The following is a 24195-nucleotide window of genomic DNA, read 5'->3' as shown; positions in this document are numbered from 1 at the left end:
TTTGAGATCACATGACAGAAGCTAGGATCAAAGGTCATGAAAATGGGAGAAGCGGTAGCGCGTACGGCTTGGACGAGTCCAAATTTACTGAACAGCTACCCAAACCCCTATTACCCTACCCCATCCGCCTGCAATGATGGGTTCAAAATGCACGATTGGGAACAGTTTAACCGTAGCCCTGGCAAAAAGCACGTATAAAACGATCTGGTTATGCATTCACTGAAGTTGACTGAATCTTTATTTTTGTGAATATATAGATAAAATTCGATTTTTAGATATTACTGAATGGTTGGTTTATTCATATGTAACGTATTCGAATTTGAGATAATAAATTATTTATTGTCACTAATAGTTTGATTTATAGATAAAAACTCATTTATTGATATCAATACGATGACATGCACCAACCAAGTCAGCGAGCCTGACCATCCGATCCCGATAGTCGCCTTTTACGACAAGCATAGTCGCCATTTACGGCAAGCATGGGTTGCTGAAGACCTATTCTACCCCGGATCTTCACAGCTAAAAATTATTATTCTGCCAAAACAGATTATGGGAAGACATAAACAAAATATATATAACAACTCGGATAAGAAAAAGGTTCATGGAAAGATGAAATATATTTACAGCAAAGCAGTTAAAATGAAATAAATGGAAATGAGAGGGACGAATTAATTTATCGTATTTACATTTACCATTTGCATGTGAAGCCTGGCCAGTAACCTATAGAGGCCTGAAGAAATCTCTATTTGATTCAGCCGGCAGTTCCAGATTCTGATGGCCCAATACGAACATGGATGTAACCCAAAGTTGGAGGATATTTAATGTATCGGGTGGTCAGGCACTGTGAGTTGGTTGGTTGTGTGCATGGGTGGATACAGCTTTTTTTTAAAAGGTGTGTGTGTGTGTGTGTGTGTGCGCGCGCACAATTAAGATCTATTTATTGTCTTTGGGGGTAATTAATACAGAAATAAAGATTTTTTTCGAAATAAAAAAAAAAAGGGGGGGGGGGGGGGCACCCCCGCACCCCCTCTGTATCCGCCCGTGGTGTGTCATCGTACCCCGACGGCGTGGATCGTTGCTCACATTATCAATCACTGACACCTCTTTACTTAAGGGGCGGTCGGGTAGCCTAGTGGTTAAAGCGTTCGCTCGTCACGCCGAAGACCCGGGTTCGATTCCCGACATGGGTACAATGTGTGAAGCCCATTTCTGGTGTCCCCCGCCGTGATATTGCTGGAATATTGCTAAAAGCGGCGTAAAACCATACTCACTCACTCACTCACTTTACTTAAGGCCACCGTGATAAAGCTGGAATATTGTCGCATGCGGCGTTACATAACAGACACTGTGCTAATAATTTTATTTAGCAGTAGCAATACCCATACTTCTACGACTTCTATTGTCGTCGTTTATAGTGTAGTATACTAGTGAGTCAAAAGGAACGTGTGCATCGTCAGAAAACATTAACGACTTGTAGTATAACCACTGAGCTATGGTGAGTTTTTGTCATTTAGCAATATATCACGTGACTCACCTCGGGTCCCGGTAGACCCGAGTTACCCGTCCCAGCCCTTTAGTGTGCTTACCGAGTTTAACCGAGACACGATGTTTAACACGGGCGTTAGAAATGGTACCTGTTGTTGCCCTGCTTAGAGTTCGGTATTTAAGAATAAAACAACTACGTGTCGACTCGGTATAAGTGGAGTATACTCTGAGTGGGGTCGTGAAGATCCGAGGTAGAATAGTTCTCCAGCAACCCATGCCTGCCGTAAAAGGCGACTATGCTTGTCGTATTATTAAAGAGGCGACTAACGGGATTGTGTGGTCAGGCTCGCTGACTTGGTTAATGCATGTCATCGATCCCATTTGTGTGGATCGATACTCATCATATTAATCACTGGGTTGTCAAAGTTATTTACAGACCGCCGTCATATAGCTGGAATATTGCTAAGTGCGGCATTAAACAACAACCCAACCAACCAACACACACAGAGTACACACGCACTTTCTCTCTCTCTCTCTCTCTCTCTCTTTCACACACACACACACACGTGTGCATGCATCCATACGTCCATTTAAGGGCAATAATCCTAAACGCGACGTTAAAGCCTTTTTCACCTCACCTCGCCACTACACGTGTATACAATGTTTAACATTTCATACTTCCCGCCATGTCGAAACCCCACCGTAAAGCGACCTTGACCCCGGGTCAGCCTCAGTGTAGTATCCCGGTCTCTCTTCGCCGTGCACAGGGCTGACCCGGTGCTGATAAACTATCTTATGTTTGGTGTTAGTCGACTAGTGAGATGCTTCAGCACGTCACAGGTAGGTCACAGTGACAGGCGGGTCATTTGCTGATATATGTCCAAACACGAGTGCGGCCCAATTCACGCATGGTCAACAGGTTATCAATGCGCGAAACCACGTTGTATATTGTCAGTTGTTAAGGCTGTTTTAAATCCTCACAGGTTGGCATTTTGCCTTGTCAATGCGTTTATGAAATGATTCTGTTTTGTGTTTGTGTATTATTTGTTTAGGGAGAAAATAAATCGCGTTTCTGTGCGTAATCAAACAGAGTATGGTACGGAATCAGCTGTTATTAACCCTCCGCGGTACAATGAAATTGTCCACGTTGCGTGATGATGCAAGTCCGATTCCCCTAGCGCACGCTATAAAGAAACATATTTCTTTCCTCATACGGACATAGAGTTAATAAGTCTGGGACTAGACATATATGTCTTTGGTCTGGGCGAGTCGTTAAAACAAGCAGTGTTGGTATTTTTATTTCTCGAGATCAGAAAATATATTTATGTAACTACCTATCTTTTTTTTTAAAAATCATATCTTCTTGAAAAACATACTCGGACATAGATCGCTGAATTATATATTAATATTTTCCTGAGTAAATCTTTACAGTTTATTTTCGCAGAGCGTAATAATATTGCCATTCTCGGCACTATTTCGGAAACAAATTCGAAACAAGTATTTTTCATGGTATTAAACTCCATCGTAAATAAACTGTAAATCTTATCGATTGATTGATTAGTAAGATGTTTTATAGGTGTTCGGGCAACTAGGCCCATTTACACCTTGCCCATAATAAAGGTTTGCTGAGTACCTAGATATTTTATTAAGTATCAAAACTGCCACAGGCTTTAATATAAGCGAGAATGACATTCTGGACAACATGGTGAACAATATTCCTAGAACAGAAAATACCAGACAATGAGAAGTCAATATTGAGAACTGTTAGAGACTCCACCATTGCCTTACGTTGATTAACATACTTTTGATAATGCAATAAAAAATTAGCTACATTATCAAGCTGATTACACACTGTACAATGTGCAGAAATGTCTTTATTAATTACATTTAGATAAGCACCAAGACCACAATGCCCAAGACGAAGTCTGGTTAAAACCTCCTCTCCGTAAATCTTATCGTAAATATAAATGTGCAGATTAATCTATATACATCCAATGTTGTGTAACTAACGCGTTATGGCTTAAAACGGCCAGGTGTAGTCGATGTATTCCATGTCTGTCGACACAATGTTGTACGAATGTGACACAAACCAAGTACTGGGATAATAAATGTCATAGGTCAAGGCCATGTCACGTGGGTGTGTCTCCCCACCGCGTAATGATTGGTTAATAACTGGTGCACAATACCGTTTTGTCAACTTTCTACTTGTGGTGTGTACGTTTCCAACAATCACACCACCGTTGTGACAGTTATGTATTTGATGGGACAGAAATGGAACTAAGTCAAAATTTGTATAACAAAAATATACTTTGCATGTGGCTTGATGTCATTTAGTGAATCAGACAGGTCAACTATTCAAAACTATCAAAAATAACCACCCCTCTTAGAATAATGGAATAATCTGAATGCTTGTGTCTTGAAATTGAGAACCATCCGTTATTCAGCATTCGTCAACTGTAAGGAAAAAAAGGCAATCGCAGGTACTGAGGTAGGAGTTTTAGAATGTAAGTAAACATGTACACTTTGGACGATTGTGCAATTGGCAATTTGTGTACATGGGTTATTCGGGAGCAGTGCTGTAATGTGTGTGACAGAAAGCTGCCGAATATTTAAAAAAACAGTTATCAACTCCGACTTTCGTAGTGTGATGTAAGAGTGGGTATGATTTTGCGCAGTACATAATGGCAAGACTCGGGGTTGGGCATCAGAACACTTCAAGATAGCTGACAGGTTCAGTGCTGCAGGGAAATAGATCACTGTTCCCACAGAATATTTGCTACACAGCTGCAAACATGAGTTATTAACAATACCATTAATTTGTCCAAACTGTTGTATGACAAATATCCTGCATTTGACCTGTCTGTGATGATGAGAATGTCATTTGTTATATATTCTGTGAGGCCGGACTTTTGGGGTTTGTCTTTTTGATAGTGAAACAGGGATGGGTTTTGGAGGTTTAAAGGGCCACTGATCTAAAGCAATTCCCCGGACTCGTTGTTGCCTTTGTTATTGTTTTCCCCCCGTGAGTACCCGGATGATACGCAACGCAACTGAGCGTGACAAGAGACTGGGCTACCCTCTGCAAGGACAGCTGAAAAAACCTGGGAGGCAATATTTGTTTTACGCATTTTGGATCACTGATTGGTTAACCGTGATCTATAAAGATTTCGAAAAAGGGCGCATGTTAATTAATTCCTTCAGCCTAAACAAATAGGCAAAACGAACAGCGGAGCACATGGGATGTCGTCATTTGGAAATGCCCCAGTTGGTTATAGTTAAATCATAAAAAAGCATCCATGCAGTGAAAGCATTTTCGGATTTCGGATTGCGTCGATAATACGATTAAGTACTACTCCCTTGTTGTCATCCACGTTTTCTGGTATAACCCTACACTTGTGTATTTGTCGTCATTCACTTGATGCTCAGTTAATGAATTTATTACAGGTATAATTCACTCACATCATGGCGTGAAGTGCCGATGTAAAAACAACATACTTCGTTCAAAGGGTTAACTGATAATACGTTTCTGATTGCTCATTGTTATCTAACTCAACGTTTTTTGAGGATGTTATGAACATAGTTGCCACGTGGGCTTTCTCAGCAGACCTTTGAGACTTGACACCTGAAACAATCTAATTGATCAGTTGAGAAACGAACATGGGTTATAATATCCCGAAATGATATATATATTTTAAATATTTGATTGTTACAGAGACACGTGACATCGAGTAAGTTTCTTTGTACAGCTGCAGCTACCCACAATGATACCTACATTTCCTTATCACTTCCAAAACTGTATTTCATTGATCTATGTGACCATACAGCGTAATACTATCAATAATAGTGACAAATGCGCTTACGAATTGCGCAGCACAGGATGCGAACTAGTGTAGATTTCTACTGTATCATCCGGGTACTCACAGGAAAATACAAAAACAAAGGCAACAACCAGTCTCGGGGAATTGCTTCAGATCAGTGCCCCTTTAAAATGTATCAACATTTAGCGATGCACAAGGCCGTATTGTGATGTGTATCACAATATGTTTTTATAATTCTAAATTTTGAGGCCATCATGGGGCCCCAGATGCATGCTGCGGGGCAGTGAAGACATTTGGCAAGAAAATAACATTAAATACATTATAAAAATCGCAATTTGATAAAATCTGATATATCGAGTATGAAAAAATGATACCTATTGTTGAAAGAATGAACCCCAATTTACCAATATACCAATAATATCGCACACCCTCAGTGCAACATTTGGTAGATAGGTCTAAAAATATGAGGCACTGTAGAGGATTTATTTAATTGTCTTAAAGTTTGAATTGGATCGGAAGGTGATAAATAATCTTAGCCGGGTTTGGGTCATTTAAATATTATATACCTGACCACAGCATTTCAGGTTTATGGACTGGTTGGCCTGACAGTTGATTTTGGTTTTACATTAACGCGACAACGATATAGTTTGCTCAGAGGAGGAACGCCTACTGCACCAATATGGATTTATCATTGGAAAACTAAATTTTCAGTCCCGTAAAAAGCAACAATGCTTGTCCTAAGACTCGACTAACAGGATTGGGTGGTCAGGCTTGCTGACTTGGTTAATGCATGTCATCGTCTCCCAATTGCATGTATGGATGCACATGATGTTAATCACTGGATTGCATAACTGTCAACCCCTGGATGTCTAAATGAATGAGAAGCCAAGATGCAGGGTCTGCAAGCCCCGCTGGGTCCAGCGAAGGCCCCGCTGGCAAAACTGGTTTTGAATGATTTTAAGACCATTTTAATGGCCTTAGAGAGCATGTATTCTGAAAAATTATATTTTTATCTACATTTTATATGGATACGTGAGAATTTCCCAACCTTGCGTGTGAGCGTGACATAGATGTTAAAAATGCGTGAGACTCACACGAGATGCGTGAGAGTTGACAGGTATGGTATTGTCTGGTCCAGACTCGAATGTTTACAGACTGCCATCATGTAGCTGTAATATTGCTGAGTGCAGCGTTAAACAACAAAAAAAACAAAACAAAAGACAGTTTCAGTCATATATAAATCCCTGGATTATTCTTAATGTCAAAGCGATCGTTTGTCTGGAGAACTGGTCTTGTTTTTTTGTTCGTTTAATGTTACTCTCAGCAATATTCCAACTATATAATAGCAGTCTGTAAATAATCTAGTCTGGACTTGACAATCCAGTGTTTGACAGGAGTGAAACTACCATTGTAGCAAAAAAGCAATTGTTTACACTTAAGAAAAACGCACAACTTGTTTTCACACGTGAAAAAGCACATTTTAGAAAAAAAGAAGTAAACCTCAATTTACCATCTACTCAGTAAATTATTAATTCAAACTCTACATGTTCGAGCATGATATTTATTGTCCAACTTGAAAATTTGAATCTAAATAAAGCAGTTAGGTTTTCAGAAGTAGATGGGTTTATCACAGCTGTGAAATGTTTCAATGGGGAGCTCTAGTTCTTCACACCCTCATAAAATTGGTTTGGCTTGCACTTAAAGTTAGCCTAGTTGCGCCCCTGATTGACATCATGAGCATCAATTTACACAATTGGGATAACTTGTGATTTTTGTGAACTTCGCTTGTGGTTCTCTTTTATTGCATGCATGCGCTTCTAAGATCAAAGGATGTATAATGTGAAAAGTTAACTAGAAGAACAATCAGATTTCCAGGACTTGCCACGGATGTTTTCAAACAGATTATTAGAAATCCATTCAGCGATAAACGCTTGATTATGCAATGAGAAGCCTTATGTGCAAATGAACAGCAAAAAACAATACAATCATGTCTTTGTAAAACTCTCAGTATTAAAAGTGTACATAGATTTTGGGAGCCATGCGGTACCGCACGAAGTAACCCAGGTAGCGCTTTATCGAAGAGCGCAAAATCGAGGGATCACTGTACTATGACATTCATCAACCAGGTCAGCGAGTCTGATCACCCAAAAGTCGCCTCTTGCAACATGCATGGGCTGCTGAAGACCAATTCTAACCTGGATCTTCATGGGGATGTGTGTTTTATGAACACTCAAATACAAGCAATATCAAAGAAGGAGTCACACACAGACATTTTTGTGTCAATTTTATGATTTCATAAATAGTGGTGCTTGTTCTTGCTCCTCTTGAATTACGAAAACACAAACTTTCACCAGTGCACCATAATCCCCTAAGGGGGTACAGGTTAAAATTGCTACCCAGCAACCTATGCGATAAGAGGTGATAAATGGATCGGGTGATCAAGCTCAGCATGCTCAGTGAGCGGGTTGATTTCATGTCATCGTAACCGACGGTGTGGATGTTTTGCTCATATCATAAGACGGGATTATTTACAGGCTGCCATCATCTTGCTGGAATGTCACATTCCTTGTTTACTATTAAGGTAATAGTGTAGTTTACTGTCAATTAGGTTACAAAAAAGTGGGACCTGTGAAGATCCGGAGTAGAATTGGTCTTCAGCAACCAATGCTTGCCGTAAAAGGCGACTATGCTTGTCGTAAAAGGTGACTATGCTTGTCGTAAAAGGCGACTATGCTTGTCGTAAGAGGCTAACGGGATCGGGTGATGAGGTTCGCTGACTTGGTTGATGCACATCATCGTATCCCAATTCCGTGGAATGATGCTCATGATGTCAATCACTGGTTTGTCAAACAAACTAAAGAGTGGTGAGTTTGTTAAGCAGACATGAGAAATTTCCTCGGATTCACGGAATTCCGCAATTTTTCCTCTCAGAAGGATGTAAAATGCACTTGTTTTAATCCTTGTTGTAAAAACAGTTTTGCTGTTCTCATGTCAGGTTAAGTTATTAAGTTTTTATTAGTGAATGGTATCTGAGAATCACTGAATTTTAAGTATATTGAGAGCTTATTGAAGAATACATTCTTATCTCAAACTAAAAATGTCTGGGAGTTCACCATGGCCCCAACTACATGTCCCGTGTCACGTTTCCCTTATGCCAGATAAACATTGCAGTGGGTGCACACATGTATTTCTTAGAGTTTGCACAGGAAAAGAATGCCATTAGACTTGACCCCAATAGTCTGCAAGGTGAATTTGGAAAAGTTTATCAATATGCACCTTTATAACACCATAATGTGGATGTAATACAGCTGAATGCACCTGTAATCAACAAACAAACAAATGATTATGGCTCCTCAACCTTAACCATGATGCTTATTGTTATTATGCTGACTGGCATATAACAATATTCATTTGTCCCCCTTATCACCAATGTAACCATGGTTTAGGAAAAGGCATCTATGCTTGTCGTAAGAGGCGACTAACAGGGTTGGGTGGTCAGGTTAGCTGACTTGGTTGATGCATGTTATTGTATCCGAATTGCATTCATCGATGCTCATGATGTCAATCACTGGATTGACTGGTCCAGACTCTATTATTTACAGACCGCCTTCATATAGTTGGCATATTGCTGAGTGCGGCGTTTAATAATAAAGCAACCAAACCAACAATGTGTGTACCAGTTTCTTACCTTTCTGCCAGCTTCTGACATGTGTAAGTGACACTAGGAATTATTCATGCTTGTCTCATGTCATTTTATGAGAGTGTTGTTGGAGATGGTTTTACACCGCATCAGCAATATTCTAGACTAACATTTAGTCAATGAAAACAATTCTTTAAAATAATAACTTTCTTTCCTCGAAAGAGCCGTTCCCCTTCTGCTGTTTTCATTTGTGGAATCAAGCCAACTAGACTTGGTTAGTTTCATCAAGACTTGCCTGGATTTTAGTGAAAAAAACCTCATAAAGAATATAAATTCCACTGTGATGGTGTAGGACTAGCAATATTCTAGCCATATAAGATAGTCTTCATTTGGCGAACATTTTATGCAGAAATATTTTTGATGCCATTTGAACTGAAAACATTATTATTCAAATGTAAAACATTTAAGGTATGTCAGAAAAATACCAAAAACCATTGGTATGGCCTCCATGCATTATTCACATTACGATTGTTCTCTAATGCTTACTGAAAGTGAAGATCCAGGGGTAGAATAGGTCTTCAGCAACCCATGCTTGCTGTAAAAGGCGACTATGCTTGTCGTAAGTGGCGACTAACGGGATCGGGTGGTCAGGCTTGCTGACTTGGTCGATGCATGCCAATGGCATGGATCAATGCTCATGATGTCAATCATTGGATTGACTGGTCCAGGCTCGATTATTTACAGACCACGATCATATAGCTGGAATATTGCTAATGGCAGCTTTAAACAACAAACAAACAAACAAACAAATCTAATGCTAACTATAGAAATGGGGCCCAGGGTATTCGAGAATGTTCTTGCATGTTTGTGGTGAGTCAAAATCGAAGAATGTGGTTGGTTACAAGTACAACCTAAGACCCTGCTATCTATGTCACTGTGACCCAAGGGCCGGATTAATGCAGGTACTACCTGGTCTGCAAGATTGATTATTTACAGGCTGCAGTGAATTGCTAGAATAATGCTGACTGATGAAACTTTAAACAATATTCACACAAAAATATTGAAATTTGTAATCTCCACCGCTCAGAAAACCAACACAACAATAGACTTTTAAATTCTTGATACAGTGATCCCTCGATATAACGCTGTCATTGGGGTCCAAGAAACTGACCCAGCGTTCTAGGAAAGAGCGTTGTACAGATATTCATTGCTGAGGTTCACATTACGTAATGATGGTAGTGAATGGAACACGTATTGATGGTAGTGAATGGAACACGTAATGATGGTAGTGAATGGAACACGTAATGATGGTAGTGAATGGAACACGTAATGATGGTAGTGAATGGAACACGTAATGATGGTAGTGAATGGAACACGTAATGATGGTAGTGAATGGAACACGTAATGATGGTAGTGAATGGAACAGTGGCGCAATTATTTCACAGTGGCATTGAGCATGTAGATGTATGTAAGACTGATCGTGAACGATGATTCAAAATGCATGCATAAAAAAATAAATAAACGCTATTTAAACAATGAAGTTCCAATGTTTTTTTTAGATCTCTAACGGTTACTCACGTCCGGATTAAATACCGGAAGCCATTGTTTCTATTGTTGTTATTGCATTACACGCGGCCAGTTTGAAGTTCAAAGACATCTTACATGTTGTCTTACCAATCACAACAAGCTGAGATGAGTATTTAATCAAACAATGTAGCTTATGATTTTATGTAAGTATAATGCCAGATCTGTGTACAATTTTTTTTTTTCACAACCGGAACAAAAGGCAGAATTGTTTTATAAATTGTTTTATTAATTGTTTTATAAATACACACACATATATTTCGACTTGGAATTAAATCTCATCAGTTTATTTGTAAGTTTAACTGGCTTTTAGGGGGAAATTTTTCATGCATTATTGGGAGCCAAGGTTTACCCCTCGGTGCATCCGGAGTAGCGGTACATCGAGGAGCGTTAAGTCAAGGGAACACTGTAGTTCTTTTCAAAGCTGTTTTGAGACTTAACGGGTAATAATACCTGATTTTGTCTTGGAGCAAGATGTCTGTGAATTTAACAAAATATTTTGGCTGTATTATGAGAAAAATATTCCAAATAATTGTATTATACATTGATGATCTGTTTTTAAGGTCATTGTATAATAGTATTTAACATGCCAATAAGAGGTTGATAATAAGTATTATCATACCTCCATGTCAGAATGATGAGATCTAATGGGTCCATGTGATCTTGATAAAATACTGTGTAACTGGCCTTGGAGCAGGGGTCCGGAAAATTTAAAATCCCAATCGGACATTTACATTTATGCCACGCCCCCTTCAAACAGCGTGTTTTAGTACTTGGAGGGTAATAAATTTCTCAGTATATGGTTTAAACATATTTTTATTCATTGAAATGAGTTGGGATTGGTGAACAAGCTTTACAGCTTATGTTAACACCGCTCCCATACAACATATATTACATATTGAAATGAAGGATGTGACGTCATCGATATAGACATTACTTAAATAATATGTATGTACATATTACATCAGATACAAATACAAAGTGAACATAAATAGAAAGTTACAGCTTGTGTGTGTCTAACAAGTCCTTTGTAACAAAAGTAATAGTCAATCATGAGGTTATTGTCTGGTTAATTTAATTATTAATTTGTGAAGAGCTGAAACGTTTTGTCTTGATGATAAAATCGTGGACGGATTCAACTAATTTCTGGTTTTCAGAGTGAGCAAGTTCTTTGTTTCCGTTCATAATAGTATCCAGGTTATAACCGATAGTGTAAAAGTGCATATTAAGTCTTATCTGAGTAAAGTTACTGCAAGTAAAAAAATAATGTAGGACGTTTTCATTCTGATAACCAGGAGCAACAGGGACTGTCAATTAAATGTCTGTTATCATACTTATCAGCGTTTAGGTCGCTACAACCAAATCTCTGGCGGCAGTGAACGATTTGACAGAATCGAGAGCCATAGCCAAGGTCAAAATAAGTCTTATTTTCGGTTTTCGTAATTAGGTTTTTAAATTCTGACAGACTACTCGACTCTTTGGACTTTGGTAGAGCATTCCATAAGTGTATTGTGGGAATATATCTCTTATACCCTGCCTAGAGCAAGTCAGGCTGCACGTGGTCTTCCCTGGCAAGTGGCATAAACCTTAATGGGGGTGCATAAAACCCCATGTGCCCCTCTTGATCCAGCTGCCACTTACAATACAGAATGTTATAAGGAAACACCAATCACTCTGCTGCACATGCATCCAAAGTTGTATCAGTGAGTCTGTGCAGGTTCACTCCGTGACCGTTGGTCGATTGTGCCGCTGAAACTTTGGGATCCAGGTAGAATAGGTCTTCAGCAACCCATGCTTGCTGTAAAAGGCGACTATGCTTATCGTAAGAGGCGGCTATGCTTATCGTGGTGGTCAGATTCGCTGACTTGGTTGATGCATGTCATTGATCCCAATTGCATGGATCAATGTTCATGATGATAATCACTGGATTGTCTCGTCCAGGCTCGATTATTTACAGACCGCCGTCATATAGCTGGAACACTGCTGAGTGCGGCGTTAAACGAAAAACAAACTTGATACTTTTGGAGTAGAACTGGTTTGTCTGGCCCAGGCTAGATAATCTGATGTGATCCAGCTGTAATAATGCTGACATTCACCCCAAAAACATGGAATCTTTTTAAATATTTTGACACTTATTTAGAATTATTAATTAACTGTTTTGTAGTGGAGTAATATTCAAATATCTATTGATTGTTTAACAACCCATGCTAGCCGTAAAAGGCGACTATGCTTGTCGTAAAAGGCGGCTATGCTTGTTGTGAAAGGCGACTATGCTTGTTTTAAGACGACTTACGGGATCAGGTGGTCAGACTCGCTGACTTGGTTGATGCATGTCATCGATCCCAATTGCGTGGATTGATGCTCATGATGTCAACTACTGGATTGTTTGTTCCAGACTTGATTATTTACAGATCGCCGTCATATAGCTGGAATTTTGCTGAGTGTGGCGTTAAACAACAAACAAACAATCCATTAAGTCACCTTGAACAACCATGATCAGTTAGCGGGAACCTTTTCTAACCCCGAGTCCCCACGAGGGTTTGAAAGTCATGTGTTTACAATATTATAAAAGTGATGTAATAACAGTAAATTACATCCCGTAGGTTGGCAAGAGTTGCAGTGACTGGATGTGAGGACAACTTTGAGGAACAAAATATCATGTTCTCAGCAAGAACAGGAACATCTGTGCAGTCCATGCAAAGTTATTTCTAATACAGGGGCGGTCGGATAGCCTAGTGGTTAAAGCGTTCGCTCGTCACGCCGAAGACCCGGGTTCGATTCCCGACATGGGCACAATGTGTGAAGCCCATTTCTGGTGTCCACCGCCATGATATTGCTGGAATATTGCTAAAAGCGGCGTAAAACCATACTCACTCACCCACTCACTCACTCATTTCTAACACAGTTACAATATAAGAGTAACGTTATTTTTCAGGGCATTATCATTTGCAGAAGCCTGAGGTCTTCCATTAACGGTCGACGAAGGATAAAATGAAAATACCCTGAAAAATAGCTTTATTTTGGCTACAATGGATAGAATTTCTTATCAAATTAAAAAAACCCAACAATATCAGTTTTGAGACATTTACTGCAATCACCAAACAACGAATGTCACTGACCCACTTTTACAAATCTGGAAACGTCATAGAACAAACCAGATGACGTCACTATTGAACATCAATATGACATCACCTAACAATGGGCGTATGAGGCATTATCAAGTTACAGTGGCTCACTTATTTCTGATAACATGCGAACGGTTTAATGATAATATTCTGACCATTTTAGCTTTAATATGCTTTATGAATAAAGTATATGTATGTATATTTCCATCTGTCCATTACCGGTAAATAAGGAATAATTGATTAACATTGAGAGGTGTGATAAAATGCACAGATAAAATAAGGCAGGGGTCACTTGTGTTGAGCCTAGGTGGGAGAACGATGACGCTATCTTTTTACCATCATGCACTGGTTTAGGGCAGCTATAGCTTATACAAACGAGTTACTTCACCAGCTAGTAGGCTGTGGCATATCTGTGAGGTGGGTCTGTAAATATTGCTGTTTCAAATTTCTTTTGGTTTGTCTTTAGAATTTGATATTGTGTCGATGATATGGTCACCCCGTGTGTAACTGTTGTGTGCTATCTTTAGGTTTGTGGTAATTTGATAAATAATGTTGCTTAGGAGATAAGCATACTGTGTTTTCAATGTAGAGCTATGTCACCATAGATTTAACAGCACTAAATTGAATTTAGAACCAAATGTGCAGTGTCAGGTTTCAAATGTTAAATTTAGCATGGTTCGTATATAGAAAAGTGCCATATTCCAAGTTCTCTGTTCCGAAAACTTAAAATAATTCTCTTTTAGATTTCTATCTTGTTTTCTGCACGAAATGTATTGCCACACATCCTTTAATAATGTAGTAACAGCAACTTTGCATTTTGTAATCTATAATTGTACGTATAATTACTTAAATATGCTTGCCAACAATAACTGAATAAAAGTACTATTGTATGAATATTATCATCCTTGGAAATCCGACCGTCAAACCAGTGTTTCAGTCAGAGCGGATTTATTGTGATTTTACTGCCTCTGATTGACTAATCAGAAATGAGTACGTTCATGGTAGAATTTATTTTAATCTGTGGCGAAATAGGCCCTCCACCTCAACTCTGTACTTGTAGTAAACATGGCATGTCTGTTGTGTGGATCGATGCTCATGATGTCTATCTCTGGATTGTCCAGATTTCATTATTTACATGTCTCCAGGATATAGCTGCAAAAATTGCAGAGTGCAGCATTAAACAACAAACAAACATACTTGTTGAAACCTGCTGTTCGTATGGGTCAGATTGTCCCCATGCTTGTTGTATGATATGACTAATCAGGATTGGGTTACAATTCATTGCCTGAATTACTGTCATTGTCACCTAGTGGTGTGGACCAATGCTGTCAACCAATAGTGTGTCTGGCCGGGAGGGTTGAAAGATGGCACTTGTTGTTGAGTTTGGCCTTAAGTATGAATGAAGGACTGTTAAAATGTGACATGGTATGTCAGTCTCAGTTAACAGTCCGGAAACACAGACACACGCACACACATGCACACAACATACATACACATACGCACACATACACATGCACATGCATGCTCACTCACACACACATGCACGCGCGCACGCACGCCAGCACGCACACACACACACACACACATGTCTACAAAGAATTCATGTAACGAGAAGTTACATGTAACGAGAAGTTACATGAATTTCTCATCTTGGTACAATAAGTTCCCAATGGCGAAAGAATGAATGAAACATGAAACAGATAATAGATGACCTAAATAAACCTAGTTTTGAAACGGCAAAGTAAGCTTCAGATAAAACACACTGAAAATCACACCATCATCGCATGGGTGACTGGAGTAGATGTTGAGTGTTGATGTTGAAAGGGTTGATGCTGTCCCTGCCATGACCCTGTCATGCCCCAGTCATGCTCCTGTCATGTCATGCCCCAGACACGTCATGCCCATGTAGAAATCATCAAGGGTGTTTGGAGGAGACGCAGTTTGGGGACACGATAAGTATATTTTTTTATGGACTGATAAACATTGAAGGAGGCAGGTGGCTTAGTGGGAGCGACCGTGTCAACAGCTATCAATTTATTTCTCATGTGACTGCACTAAATAAAGATTAGATTTGTGATAATAATATGGAACCTTGAACATGTTGAAGGTTATTCAGAAAAGTCATTCATGTATTTGAATGCCAATTTCAACACCAGTGATTCAGGTATATCAATGTTGAAATTTGTGCTGGAAAAATGACCGTTTAACCTTGACCTGTCGTATTACTCAATAAACAGTTCAAGCAGAAAAAAGTGGGGCACTCATCATATGTGAATAGCTGTGTCACTGTGAACATTATGCCATGGGTTCAAGAATCTCTTTATCAGGTGTCCGTATGTTTCTTACCTGTTGAAGAAGGTATATGTGTTTCTTTGCAATATTCAAGCAAGGTATATGACAGCGGTCTGTAAATAATTAAGTCTAGGCCAGACAATCCAGTGATCTATATTATGAGCAACAATCCACACAACCAACTAAGGCAACAAGCCTAACCACTTCATAGATTAAGTGGCCTTATGACCTGGGGACCTTTTATGACCTGGAGTCCCTATGAGTCTGTTAAAGAAGGGCTGTGCTTTAACATCTAGTGCCTATTTTCACATATTTTTATACCCCCGACCTAAAAGGTTATATACCAAGGTTCCGTCCGTCCGTCCCAAAACTTTGTTTACACGATTTCTCTTAAACTATTCAATGGATTCATCTCAAACTAAGTACATATAATCTGTGTCATATGGAGGGGTGCAGTCAAAAGAAAAAACATGTTTTTATTAATTTTCCATTTTTTTATGAATTTATCAAACCCTTACCCTATCCTAGCTATTTAATTTGAAACTACTGACACACAAGGCGGGTCGGGGGTATTAGTGAGCCACGCTCACTTTTGCTCTTGTTTATACTATGTTGTATAAAAGGGAATGTGAAGGTGGGGTGGGGGAACCCCTGAACCCCTGAACCCCTGGACCCCAGCCCCCACTTTTGGATCTGCCTATGGTCACCCCGAAGACCCAGGTTTGATTCCCCACATGAGTACAACATGTCAGGCCCATTTCTGGTGACCCCTGCAGTGATTTTGCTTGAGTATTGCTGAAAGCGGCGTAAGCACATACTCATCCACTCACTCAGCATATGGTGGTATTTGGTAGCTTGGTCTGCATGTCATTGTACCCTGTGGCATGAGACATCATTGACAACATCAACCACTGATTTGTCTGGTTGACAGGCAGCCATGATGTTGCCATCTTCCCGAGGCAAGAGAATTAACTGATGGTAAAAGTTCAGTTTCCACCCTTGCTGAACTAGGCTGGAATTTCAAGTTATGTGCCTTCTATGTCTCTCCTTTTGACCTATCAGATTCCACCTCGCATATTACTTCCGTTTGTTTCTAACAAAATGGCAGCCCCCAGTCAAGACGATTTGATTGATAATCAATATCTTTATTGTAATGAAATAGGTCTTACCTCACGAAATGCATCAAGTCACTTGAGCACTTTAATCAAAAACTTGAAAGCTTTGGAAACCATCTGTTGACGCCCAGTTGACGATACACATGCTTGGCAAATCCTGCTATCGACCAAAATCTGCATGGCGGTAGCTCTGTTGTTAATGAACCAGATGTCGATTTTGTTACTCAATTTTGACTGGACTTTGCATAGACTCGTTAGTCCAGCCAAAATATAACTCCCTAATTCCAGCCCAGTTCAGTAAGGGTTGAAACTGGACTTATGGTCAGTTAACACCCTTGCCTCGGGCAGCGCAGAAAGTAAGCTCATGTCTTGTAGCATCCTCCATTACCATCTTGGAACCGTGAGGATCCGGGGTAGAATAGGTCTTCAGCAAACCATGCTTGCCATAATAGGCGACTATGCTTGTCGTAAGAGGCGACTAACGGGATCGGGTTGATGCAAGTCATAGAATCCCAATTACGTTGATCGATCCTCATAATGTCAATCACTGGATTGTCTGGTCCGGACTCGATTATTTACAGACTAGCTTCACATAGCTGGAGTGAGGCGTTAAACAACAAACAAACAAACAAATCTTACTATCTTGACCAATGTTGTATTGAAGTTGAATGTATCACTATCTTGTATGGTTTTGTGTGTTATTCTAGGTTCCGTTCCCCAAAGCGATTATGGCGCTAAGATGATATATCCCATACTTAACATAGACTACGCTACGAATGCTAAGTTGAACGGTGCTATGGTCACTAGATTAATCCACTGAAATGAAGAAAACAGCTGTCTGGAAAAAGAAATATGCCAAAATGTTAATGATTAAGTGCTGTTGGAATAATATGGCTGTCCTCTCCACATGATGTGCATTGTAATTCAATTACATGTACCCTCTACACTGTGTTGTCTACATCTGTCTTGCTTAGATGTGAGTGTGTTTTATTGTATGTTTCAGCAAGTGCTTAGCAGGATGAAGATTGCTGTGATTGGTCAGTCCCTGTTCGGGGCGGAGGTCTTTAGACTGCTACAGAAAGATGGACACCATGTGGTTGGTGTCTTCACCGTCCCAGACGTCAATGGGAAGCCAGACCCTCTCGGTAGGTTGAGACCCTTTCGGTTGGTTGAGACCCTCTTGGTTGGTTGAGACCATCTCTGTAGGTTGAGACCCTTTCGGTTGGTTGAGACACTCTCGGTAGGTTGAGACTGTCTTGGTAGGTTGAGACCCTCTCGGTAGGTTGAGACCCTTTCGGTTGGTTGAGATCCTCTCGGTTGGTTGAGACCCTCTCGGTAGGATGAGACCCTCTTGGTAGGTTGAGACCCTCTTGGTAGGTTGAGACCCTCTCGGTAGGTTGAGACCCTCTCGGTTGGTTGAGACCCTCTCGGTTGGTTGAGACCCTCTTGGTAGGTTGAGACCCTCTCGGTTGGTTGAGACCCTCTTGGTAGGTTGAGACCCTCTAGGTAGGTTGAGACCCTCTTGGTTGGTTGAGAACCTCTCGGTTGGTTGAGACCCTCTCGGTAGGTTGAGACCCTCTCGGTAGGTTGAGACCCTTTCGGTTGGTTGAGACCCTCTCGGTTGGTTGAGACCCTTTGGTTGGTTGAGATCCTCTCAGTAGGTTCAGATTCAGGGAGATGGTGTGTAGCTAGACATCGGTAGGTTCAGATTCAGGAGTGGAGCCAGATGCTCCTAGTAGGTTCAGATTCAGGGGTTGAGCCAGACGCTTCTAGTAGGTTCAGATTACAGGTGGAGCCAGACATCGGTAGGTTCAGATTCAGGGGTGGAGCCAGATGCTCCTAGTAGGTTCAGATTCAGGGGTTGAGCCAGACGCTCCTAGTAGGTTCAGATTACAGGTGGAGCCAGACCTCGGTAGGTTCAGATTCAGGAGTGGAGCCAGATGCTCCTAGTAGATTCAAATTCAGTAGATTTATTATTACATTTGTCATCCTCGCCCCACTACCAGACACACATAGTTTTATTGTGGTAAAGTATCTACACTTAAGCGCTATGTGTGTTGCCTTTTTTTCTTTACTTGATAAATATGCCCTATACATGGCCTCACTGCTGACAGACAATGTCTCACATTTTTTATGGATTGTATGAAATTCTGAGAATTATTTTGGCCTAAATTATTTTATGTATAGCAGTCAGTTAAACAGACAGCTGTGATATAGATTGATATAGATTGATACACTGCAGCATACAGTTCCTCTCTCGCATATAAAGTTATCTCGACATGTCTCATTGTGTTCCCAGCCTTGGCGGCAGAGAAGGACGGGATCCCTGTGTTCAAGTACAAGCGATGGCAGTTAAAGAAGAAGGCCATCCCGGAGGTTCTGGAGGAGTACAAGTCGGTGGGCGCGGAGCTCAACGTTCTGCCGTTCTGTTCACAGTTCATCCCCATGGACGTCATCACGTTCCCCAAAAACCAGTCCATCATCTACCATCCCTCCATCCTCCCACTGCATCGTGGAGCTTCAGCCATCAACTGGTGTGTCAAGTATTTGTTTGTAACTTGAACCCCTCAGGGGATGCTGGGTTACAATAGGTCCCCCGCAACCTATGCTGGTCATGAGAGATGACCTAATGGATGACCAAATAGATTGGGTTTGTTTGTGTGTTGTTTAGCACCCCACTCAGCAACATTCCAGCTGTATGATGGCGGTCAGTACTGGCACAATCCTTCTAGCCCGGACTAGTTCATGGTCATTGTAGATTCTGGCATTTAAGGGTGTGTATGATGTTATCACTGTTTATCACTGTTATCACTGATGTTATCACTATTTGTTGTTTAACGCCGCACTCAGCAATATTCCTGATATGTGACAGCGGTCTGTAAAGTCTGGACCATACAATCCAGTGATTGACATCATGAGCATCGATCCAATTGGGATACAATGACATGCATTAACCAAGTCAGCGAGCCTGACCACCCGATCCCTACCACCCGATCCCATTAGTCGCCTCTTACGACAAGCATAGTCGCCTTTTATGGCAAGCATGGGTTGCTGAAGACCTATTCTACACCCAGATCTTCACGGGTTGAATGATAGATTGGGTGGTCAGGCTGACTCAATTATTTACAGACTACCACCATAAATCTGGAACATTACTAAGTATTGTGTTAAGCAATAAACAAATAAATGATAATGTAAATTGTCAGATACATACACGGATCGGACAAAGCTTTGCTATTTCGTGATTGTTTAAATGTGACTCTTAACAGTTCTGTTAATATCAATGAATATCGTTTGATTATAAGGACCCTGATGTCGGGGGACAAACGGGCCGGATTCACCGTCTTCTGGGCAGACGATGGCCTTGACACTGGACCCATTCTGCTGCAGAAACGTACATATGTGGAGGAGAACGACACCATCGACTCCATCTACAACCGCTTTCTCTTCCCAGAGGGGGTCAAGGCCATGGTGGGTGAAGGGGTCAAGGTTGTAATAGATAGTGATGGGGTCATGGTCATGTTGGCTGTGATCTTGTGATCCTTGTGTGTCAGGGTGCTTGTTCTGAAGTTTGACAATACAGCCATCTTTAAATTAAAGTTCATGTGCTAATGCACTTTTCACAAGTCAGTTATCTATTTCATTCAAAAACACTGACAGTAAATACCACCCTGTGTGGTCAGAAGAGGTCCCCATCACCCCATGCTTGTCATAAGAGCCAAGGGGGCGGTGTGGTAGCCTTGTGGTTAAAGTGTTGGCTCGTAATGCCGAAAAGACCCAGGTTCGATTCCCCACATGTATGAAGCCCGTTTCTGGTGTGATTTTGCTGAAATATTGCTATAACCGGCGTAAAACATTCTCACTCACTCATAAAAGAGTTAAAATGAGAAACGGGTGGCCATGAAGCGTAACCTCACTGGTGCGTCATCATATCCTTACATGTGAATAAGGAGAAATGGTGATTAGATGAGTGAGTGAGAGTGATTAGCGTCCATCAGCAGATTTCCTGTACTTGTGTTTGTTTTGATTTCAATAATTATATAAATGTATATGTTAATAAACATATTTTTTTGTGTACTTGGATAAGCTGATGCTTTATTGTGATTGTTTCTGATCAGGGTGAGGCTGTTCGGATGATCGATAATGGCAAGGCCCCGAAGATAACGCAGCCAGAAGAGGGCGCCACCTACGACCCTCTCATCAAGAAAGACAAAGTGCAGGTAGGGTTATATTCAATATCAACACCCTAATGCACAATGAATCAGTCAGTATGCAGTCGAATTTCATTCTCAGCTTCCTGGGGAGTATACAACCAAGTATCCGACCAAAGCTGCCTATTGAGGAGCTAGAAGGTTAACCACATTATCATCTCATCCTACCGGGTACCCATTCACTGCTCGGTGAACAGAGGCAAGGAGACCACATGTAACATGTGTTTCAGTGTTGGGCTGGACTGAAGCCCTAGAAACTCAGGAGCCATAATGCTGAATACGCTCACTTCTCTCCGCAACCAACGTTGCATAAAAGGACAGGACGTTTTGAAGCTTTGTTTGTCTGCTCGCCTTATTCCGTTTCTGCTCCAGTTTTTGAAAAGCAAGACTGAAGCTAATTTACTGTTCGCTGCGCTTGTGTTGTCGGATTAACTGTGCGGAGTTCTGTTGTTTCGTTTTGGGAATTGAATCGGACATGTGACGTCACCCTCAAACATTATTTCATGCATGATTTTAAAACACACAGAACCATCGATGTACTGTCCCTTTAACTTGTTACTAGTGCTCTGAACATGGTCTAGACAAGTCATCATGATTATCTATTTTCACCATAGTAGCATGTTCTGTCATTGGTGCGTAATGGGTAGTGTTTTTGTGTATTTATGTATAAAGGTTAGTATATTTAATGAGTAATATTAATGTGTAAAGGTATACATATATATCTATGTGTAATTGGTTCTGTTTATATATCATGGGTTGTGTTTAGGTATAATGTTGTAAGAGGCAACTAACAGGATCGGGTGGTCAGGCTCGCTGACTTGCTTGATGCATGTCATCGTATCTCAATTGCATGCATCAATGCTCATGATGTCAATTACTGGACTGTCTGTTCCAGACTTGATTTTTGACAGATTGCCTTCTGGAATATTGGAATATAACTGGAATATTGCTGAGTAAACAACAAACCAAAAAACAAGAGGTATACTGGGTACTATGTAGGTATAATGCTCCCTTGTAGGTAAACATGGACCAGTCCGCTGAAGCTATACACAACTACATCCGTGGTAACGACAAGGTCCCCGGTGCCTGGACAACCATCAATGGCGAGGTAACCTCCTCCTGTAATCTCATTAAAATCAAATCCTTTATGCTGAGTCAATCTCTCTTGGTCACAATCTGACAAATCCTCAATCAGAAGTCACACCAGATGAGTCTTGTGTGAAGTTTGACTGTCCAATCAAGACAAAGGATCTGTGGAGTTTTCAGCCAATCAGATGTCTGCTATGTTTACAATTCTGGTTCAACCCGTGAAGATCCGGGGTAGAATCGGTCTTCAGCAACCCATGCTTTCCGTAAAAGGTGACCATGCTTGTCGTAAGAGGCGACTATCGGGATCGGGTGGTCAGGCTCGCTGACTTTGTTGAAACAGGTCATCGATCCCAATTACGTGCATCGATGCTCATGATATCAATGACTGGATTGTCTGGTCCAGATTTGATTATTTGCAGACCGCCATCATATAGCTGGAATATTGCTAAGTGTGGCGTAAAACAACAAACCAACCAACCAACTACGATTCTGTTTCATTTCTTTACCAGCTCTGCCCTGATTTGAAGTACAAATAGTCTTACATAATACACCCATTTCGGTGTTGATGCCAAACACTGAGAAATGATAGTTAATTCGTTCATTCTACGCTAAACATTAATTTTTGTTGCAAGTCCTTTGGTGACCTGATAGCTGTTTTCTGTGCAGCGAGTGACCCTGTACGGATCCCGCCTGTGGAAGAAGATAGAGCCAAGGGGGACAACTGTTGAGATACCCGGTGCCAGCAAGCCAGCCATTGTCCACAAGAAGGGAATGATTTTCTTCGGAAATGATGGCAAAATGGTCTGTTGACATTTTACTGTCGTGTCGTATCTCATTGTGTACTAGTGGTAGTTAAGGATGTCAGGGACTCGCTGTATTTATGCTACTCAAAAGAATGGACATTTGAGATTAACAAAAACAGTTGCTTCCCGTCTTCGACAATTGGCATACTTGACAATAACAAGACTGTTTCGGTAAATGTTAACTTTATTTCATGCCAATAGTTTATGTAAGTTATTATCAGTGACAACACTTTCATATTGATAATCGTTAATATTTCTCTCTGTCAAGGATAATTTTGATTATTGATCTTTTTAGCCAGTTCTAGTTGTCGGGTGGTCATGTACAGTAGAACACTGGGGCATGTGAAAATTTCTACTGAGGTAGCCTATTAGTTGAAGCGTTTGCTTGTCGCGCCAAACATTAATATATTTTGCTGGAGGACTGCGGAAACGGGCTTCACACATTTTACCCTCGTGGAACTCGAACCCATCTTTGGAGTGACCGGGCGGTTGGGTAGCCTAGTGGTTAAAGTGTTCGCTCGTGATGCCGAAAACCCGGGTTTGATTCCCGACATGGGTACAATGTGTGAAGCCCATACTCACTCAGTCACTCACTCTTTGGAGTGACAGGCAAACGGTCTTATAACTAGACTGCCCACCCACCCCTAGTGACCATTTCTGACTGAGTTTAGGGACTGACGTAGAGAGAACTATGTGGAGGGTTAATGTGTAGCTTGTTGGTGAGTTTCCTCGTCGTGTCTCAGGTAAATGTGAGCCAAGTACAACTGGAGAGTGGCAAAATGATCCCCGCCTCCAAGTTCGGCAAGGATGACAAGTCTACAGAAAAGTTGGAGCTCACCCAGGAAGAGATAAATATGGTCACAGCCCTGAAGGTGAGTTGTCCCCCTTGAATGTGAAGTATGTGTTACTTACTGTACTTATCCAGACTAGACATGCTAGAGATGGGTGCTGTTCTACAAAGCAATCTTAGCCTTAAGGTGATCGTAACTCCCATACCTTAACATAGATTTACAACGATCGTAGCGGTAAG

At 40.8% G+C, this 24195-nt stretch overlaps 1 protein-coding gene across 5 annotated transcripts in view; it reads left to right on the top strand.

Annotated features, from left to right (window-relative positions):
• Nucleotides 1–2236: 2236 nt before the first annotated feature.
• Nucleotides 2237–24195, top strand: part of LOC139446209 (cytosolic 10-formyltetrahydrofolate dehydrogenase-like) — a 56894-nt gene continuing 34935 nt past the window's right edge. Inside the window, exons 1-8 of one of the 5 annotated variants that reach the window (XM_071227534.1) lie at nucleotides 2237–2328; nucleotides 18066–18207; nucleotides 19362–19596; nucleotides 20368–20533; nucleotides 21181–21282; nucleotides 22292–22381; nucleotides 23029–23163; nucleotides 23909–24037. In XM_071227534.1, the coding sequence (XP_071083635.1) occupies nucleotides 2284–2328; nucleotides 18066–18207; nucleotides 19362–19596; nucleotides 20368–20533; nucleotides 21181–21282; nucleotides 22292–22381; nucleotides 23029–23163; nucleotides 23909–24037 (1044 nt within the window). In that variant the 5' untranslated portion in view covers nucleotides 2237–2283. Of the gene's footprint in view, nucleotides 2329–3904; nucleotides 3993–7803; nucleotides 7888–18065; nucleotides 18208–19361; nucleotides 19597–20367; nucleotides 20534–21180; nucleotides 21283–22291; nucleotides 22382–23028; nucleotides 23164–23908; nucleotides 24038–24195 lie in introns of those variants that run through there. The other 4 variants (XM_071227535.1, XM_071227536.1, XM_071227537.1 and 1 more) reach the window with 4 other exon arrangements.

Source organism: Haliotis cracherodii, unplaced genomic scaffold (assembly GCF_022045235.1).
Source record: "Haliotis cracherodii isolate W230 unplaced genomic scaffold, xgHalCrac1.p SCAF_6, whole genome shotgun sequence".
NCBI lineage: Eukaryota > Metazoa > Mollusca > Gastropoda > Lepetellida > Haliotidae > Haliotis > Haliotis cracherodii.
Note: the sequence above shows the minus strand (reverse complement) of the source record. Positions and strands in the feature narration are given on the sequence as shown.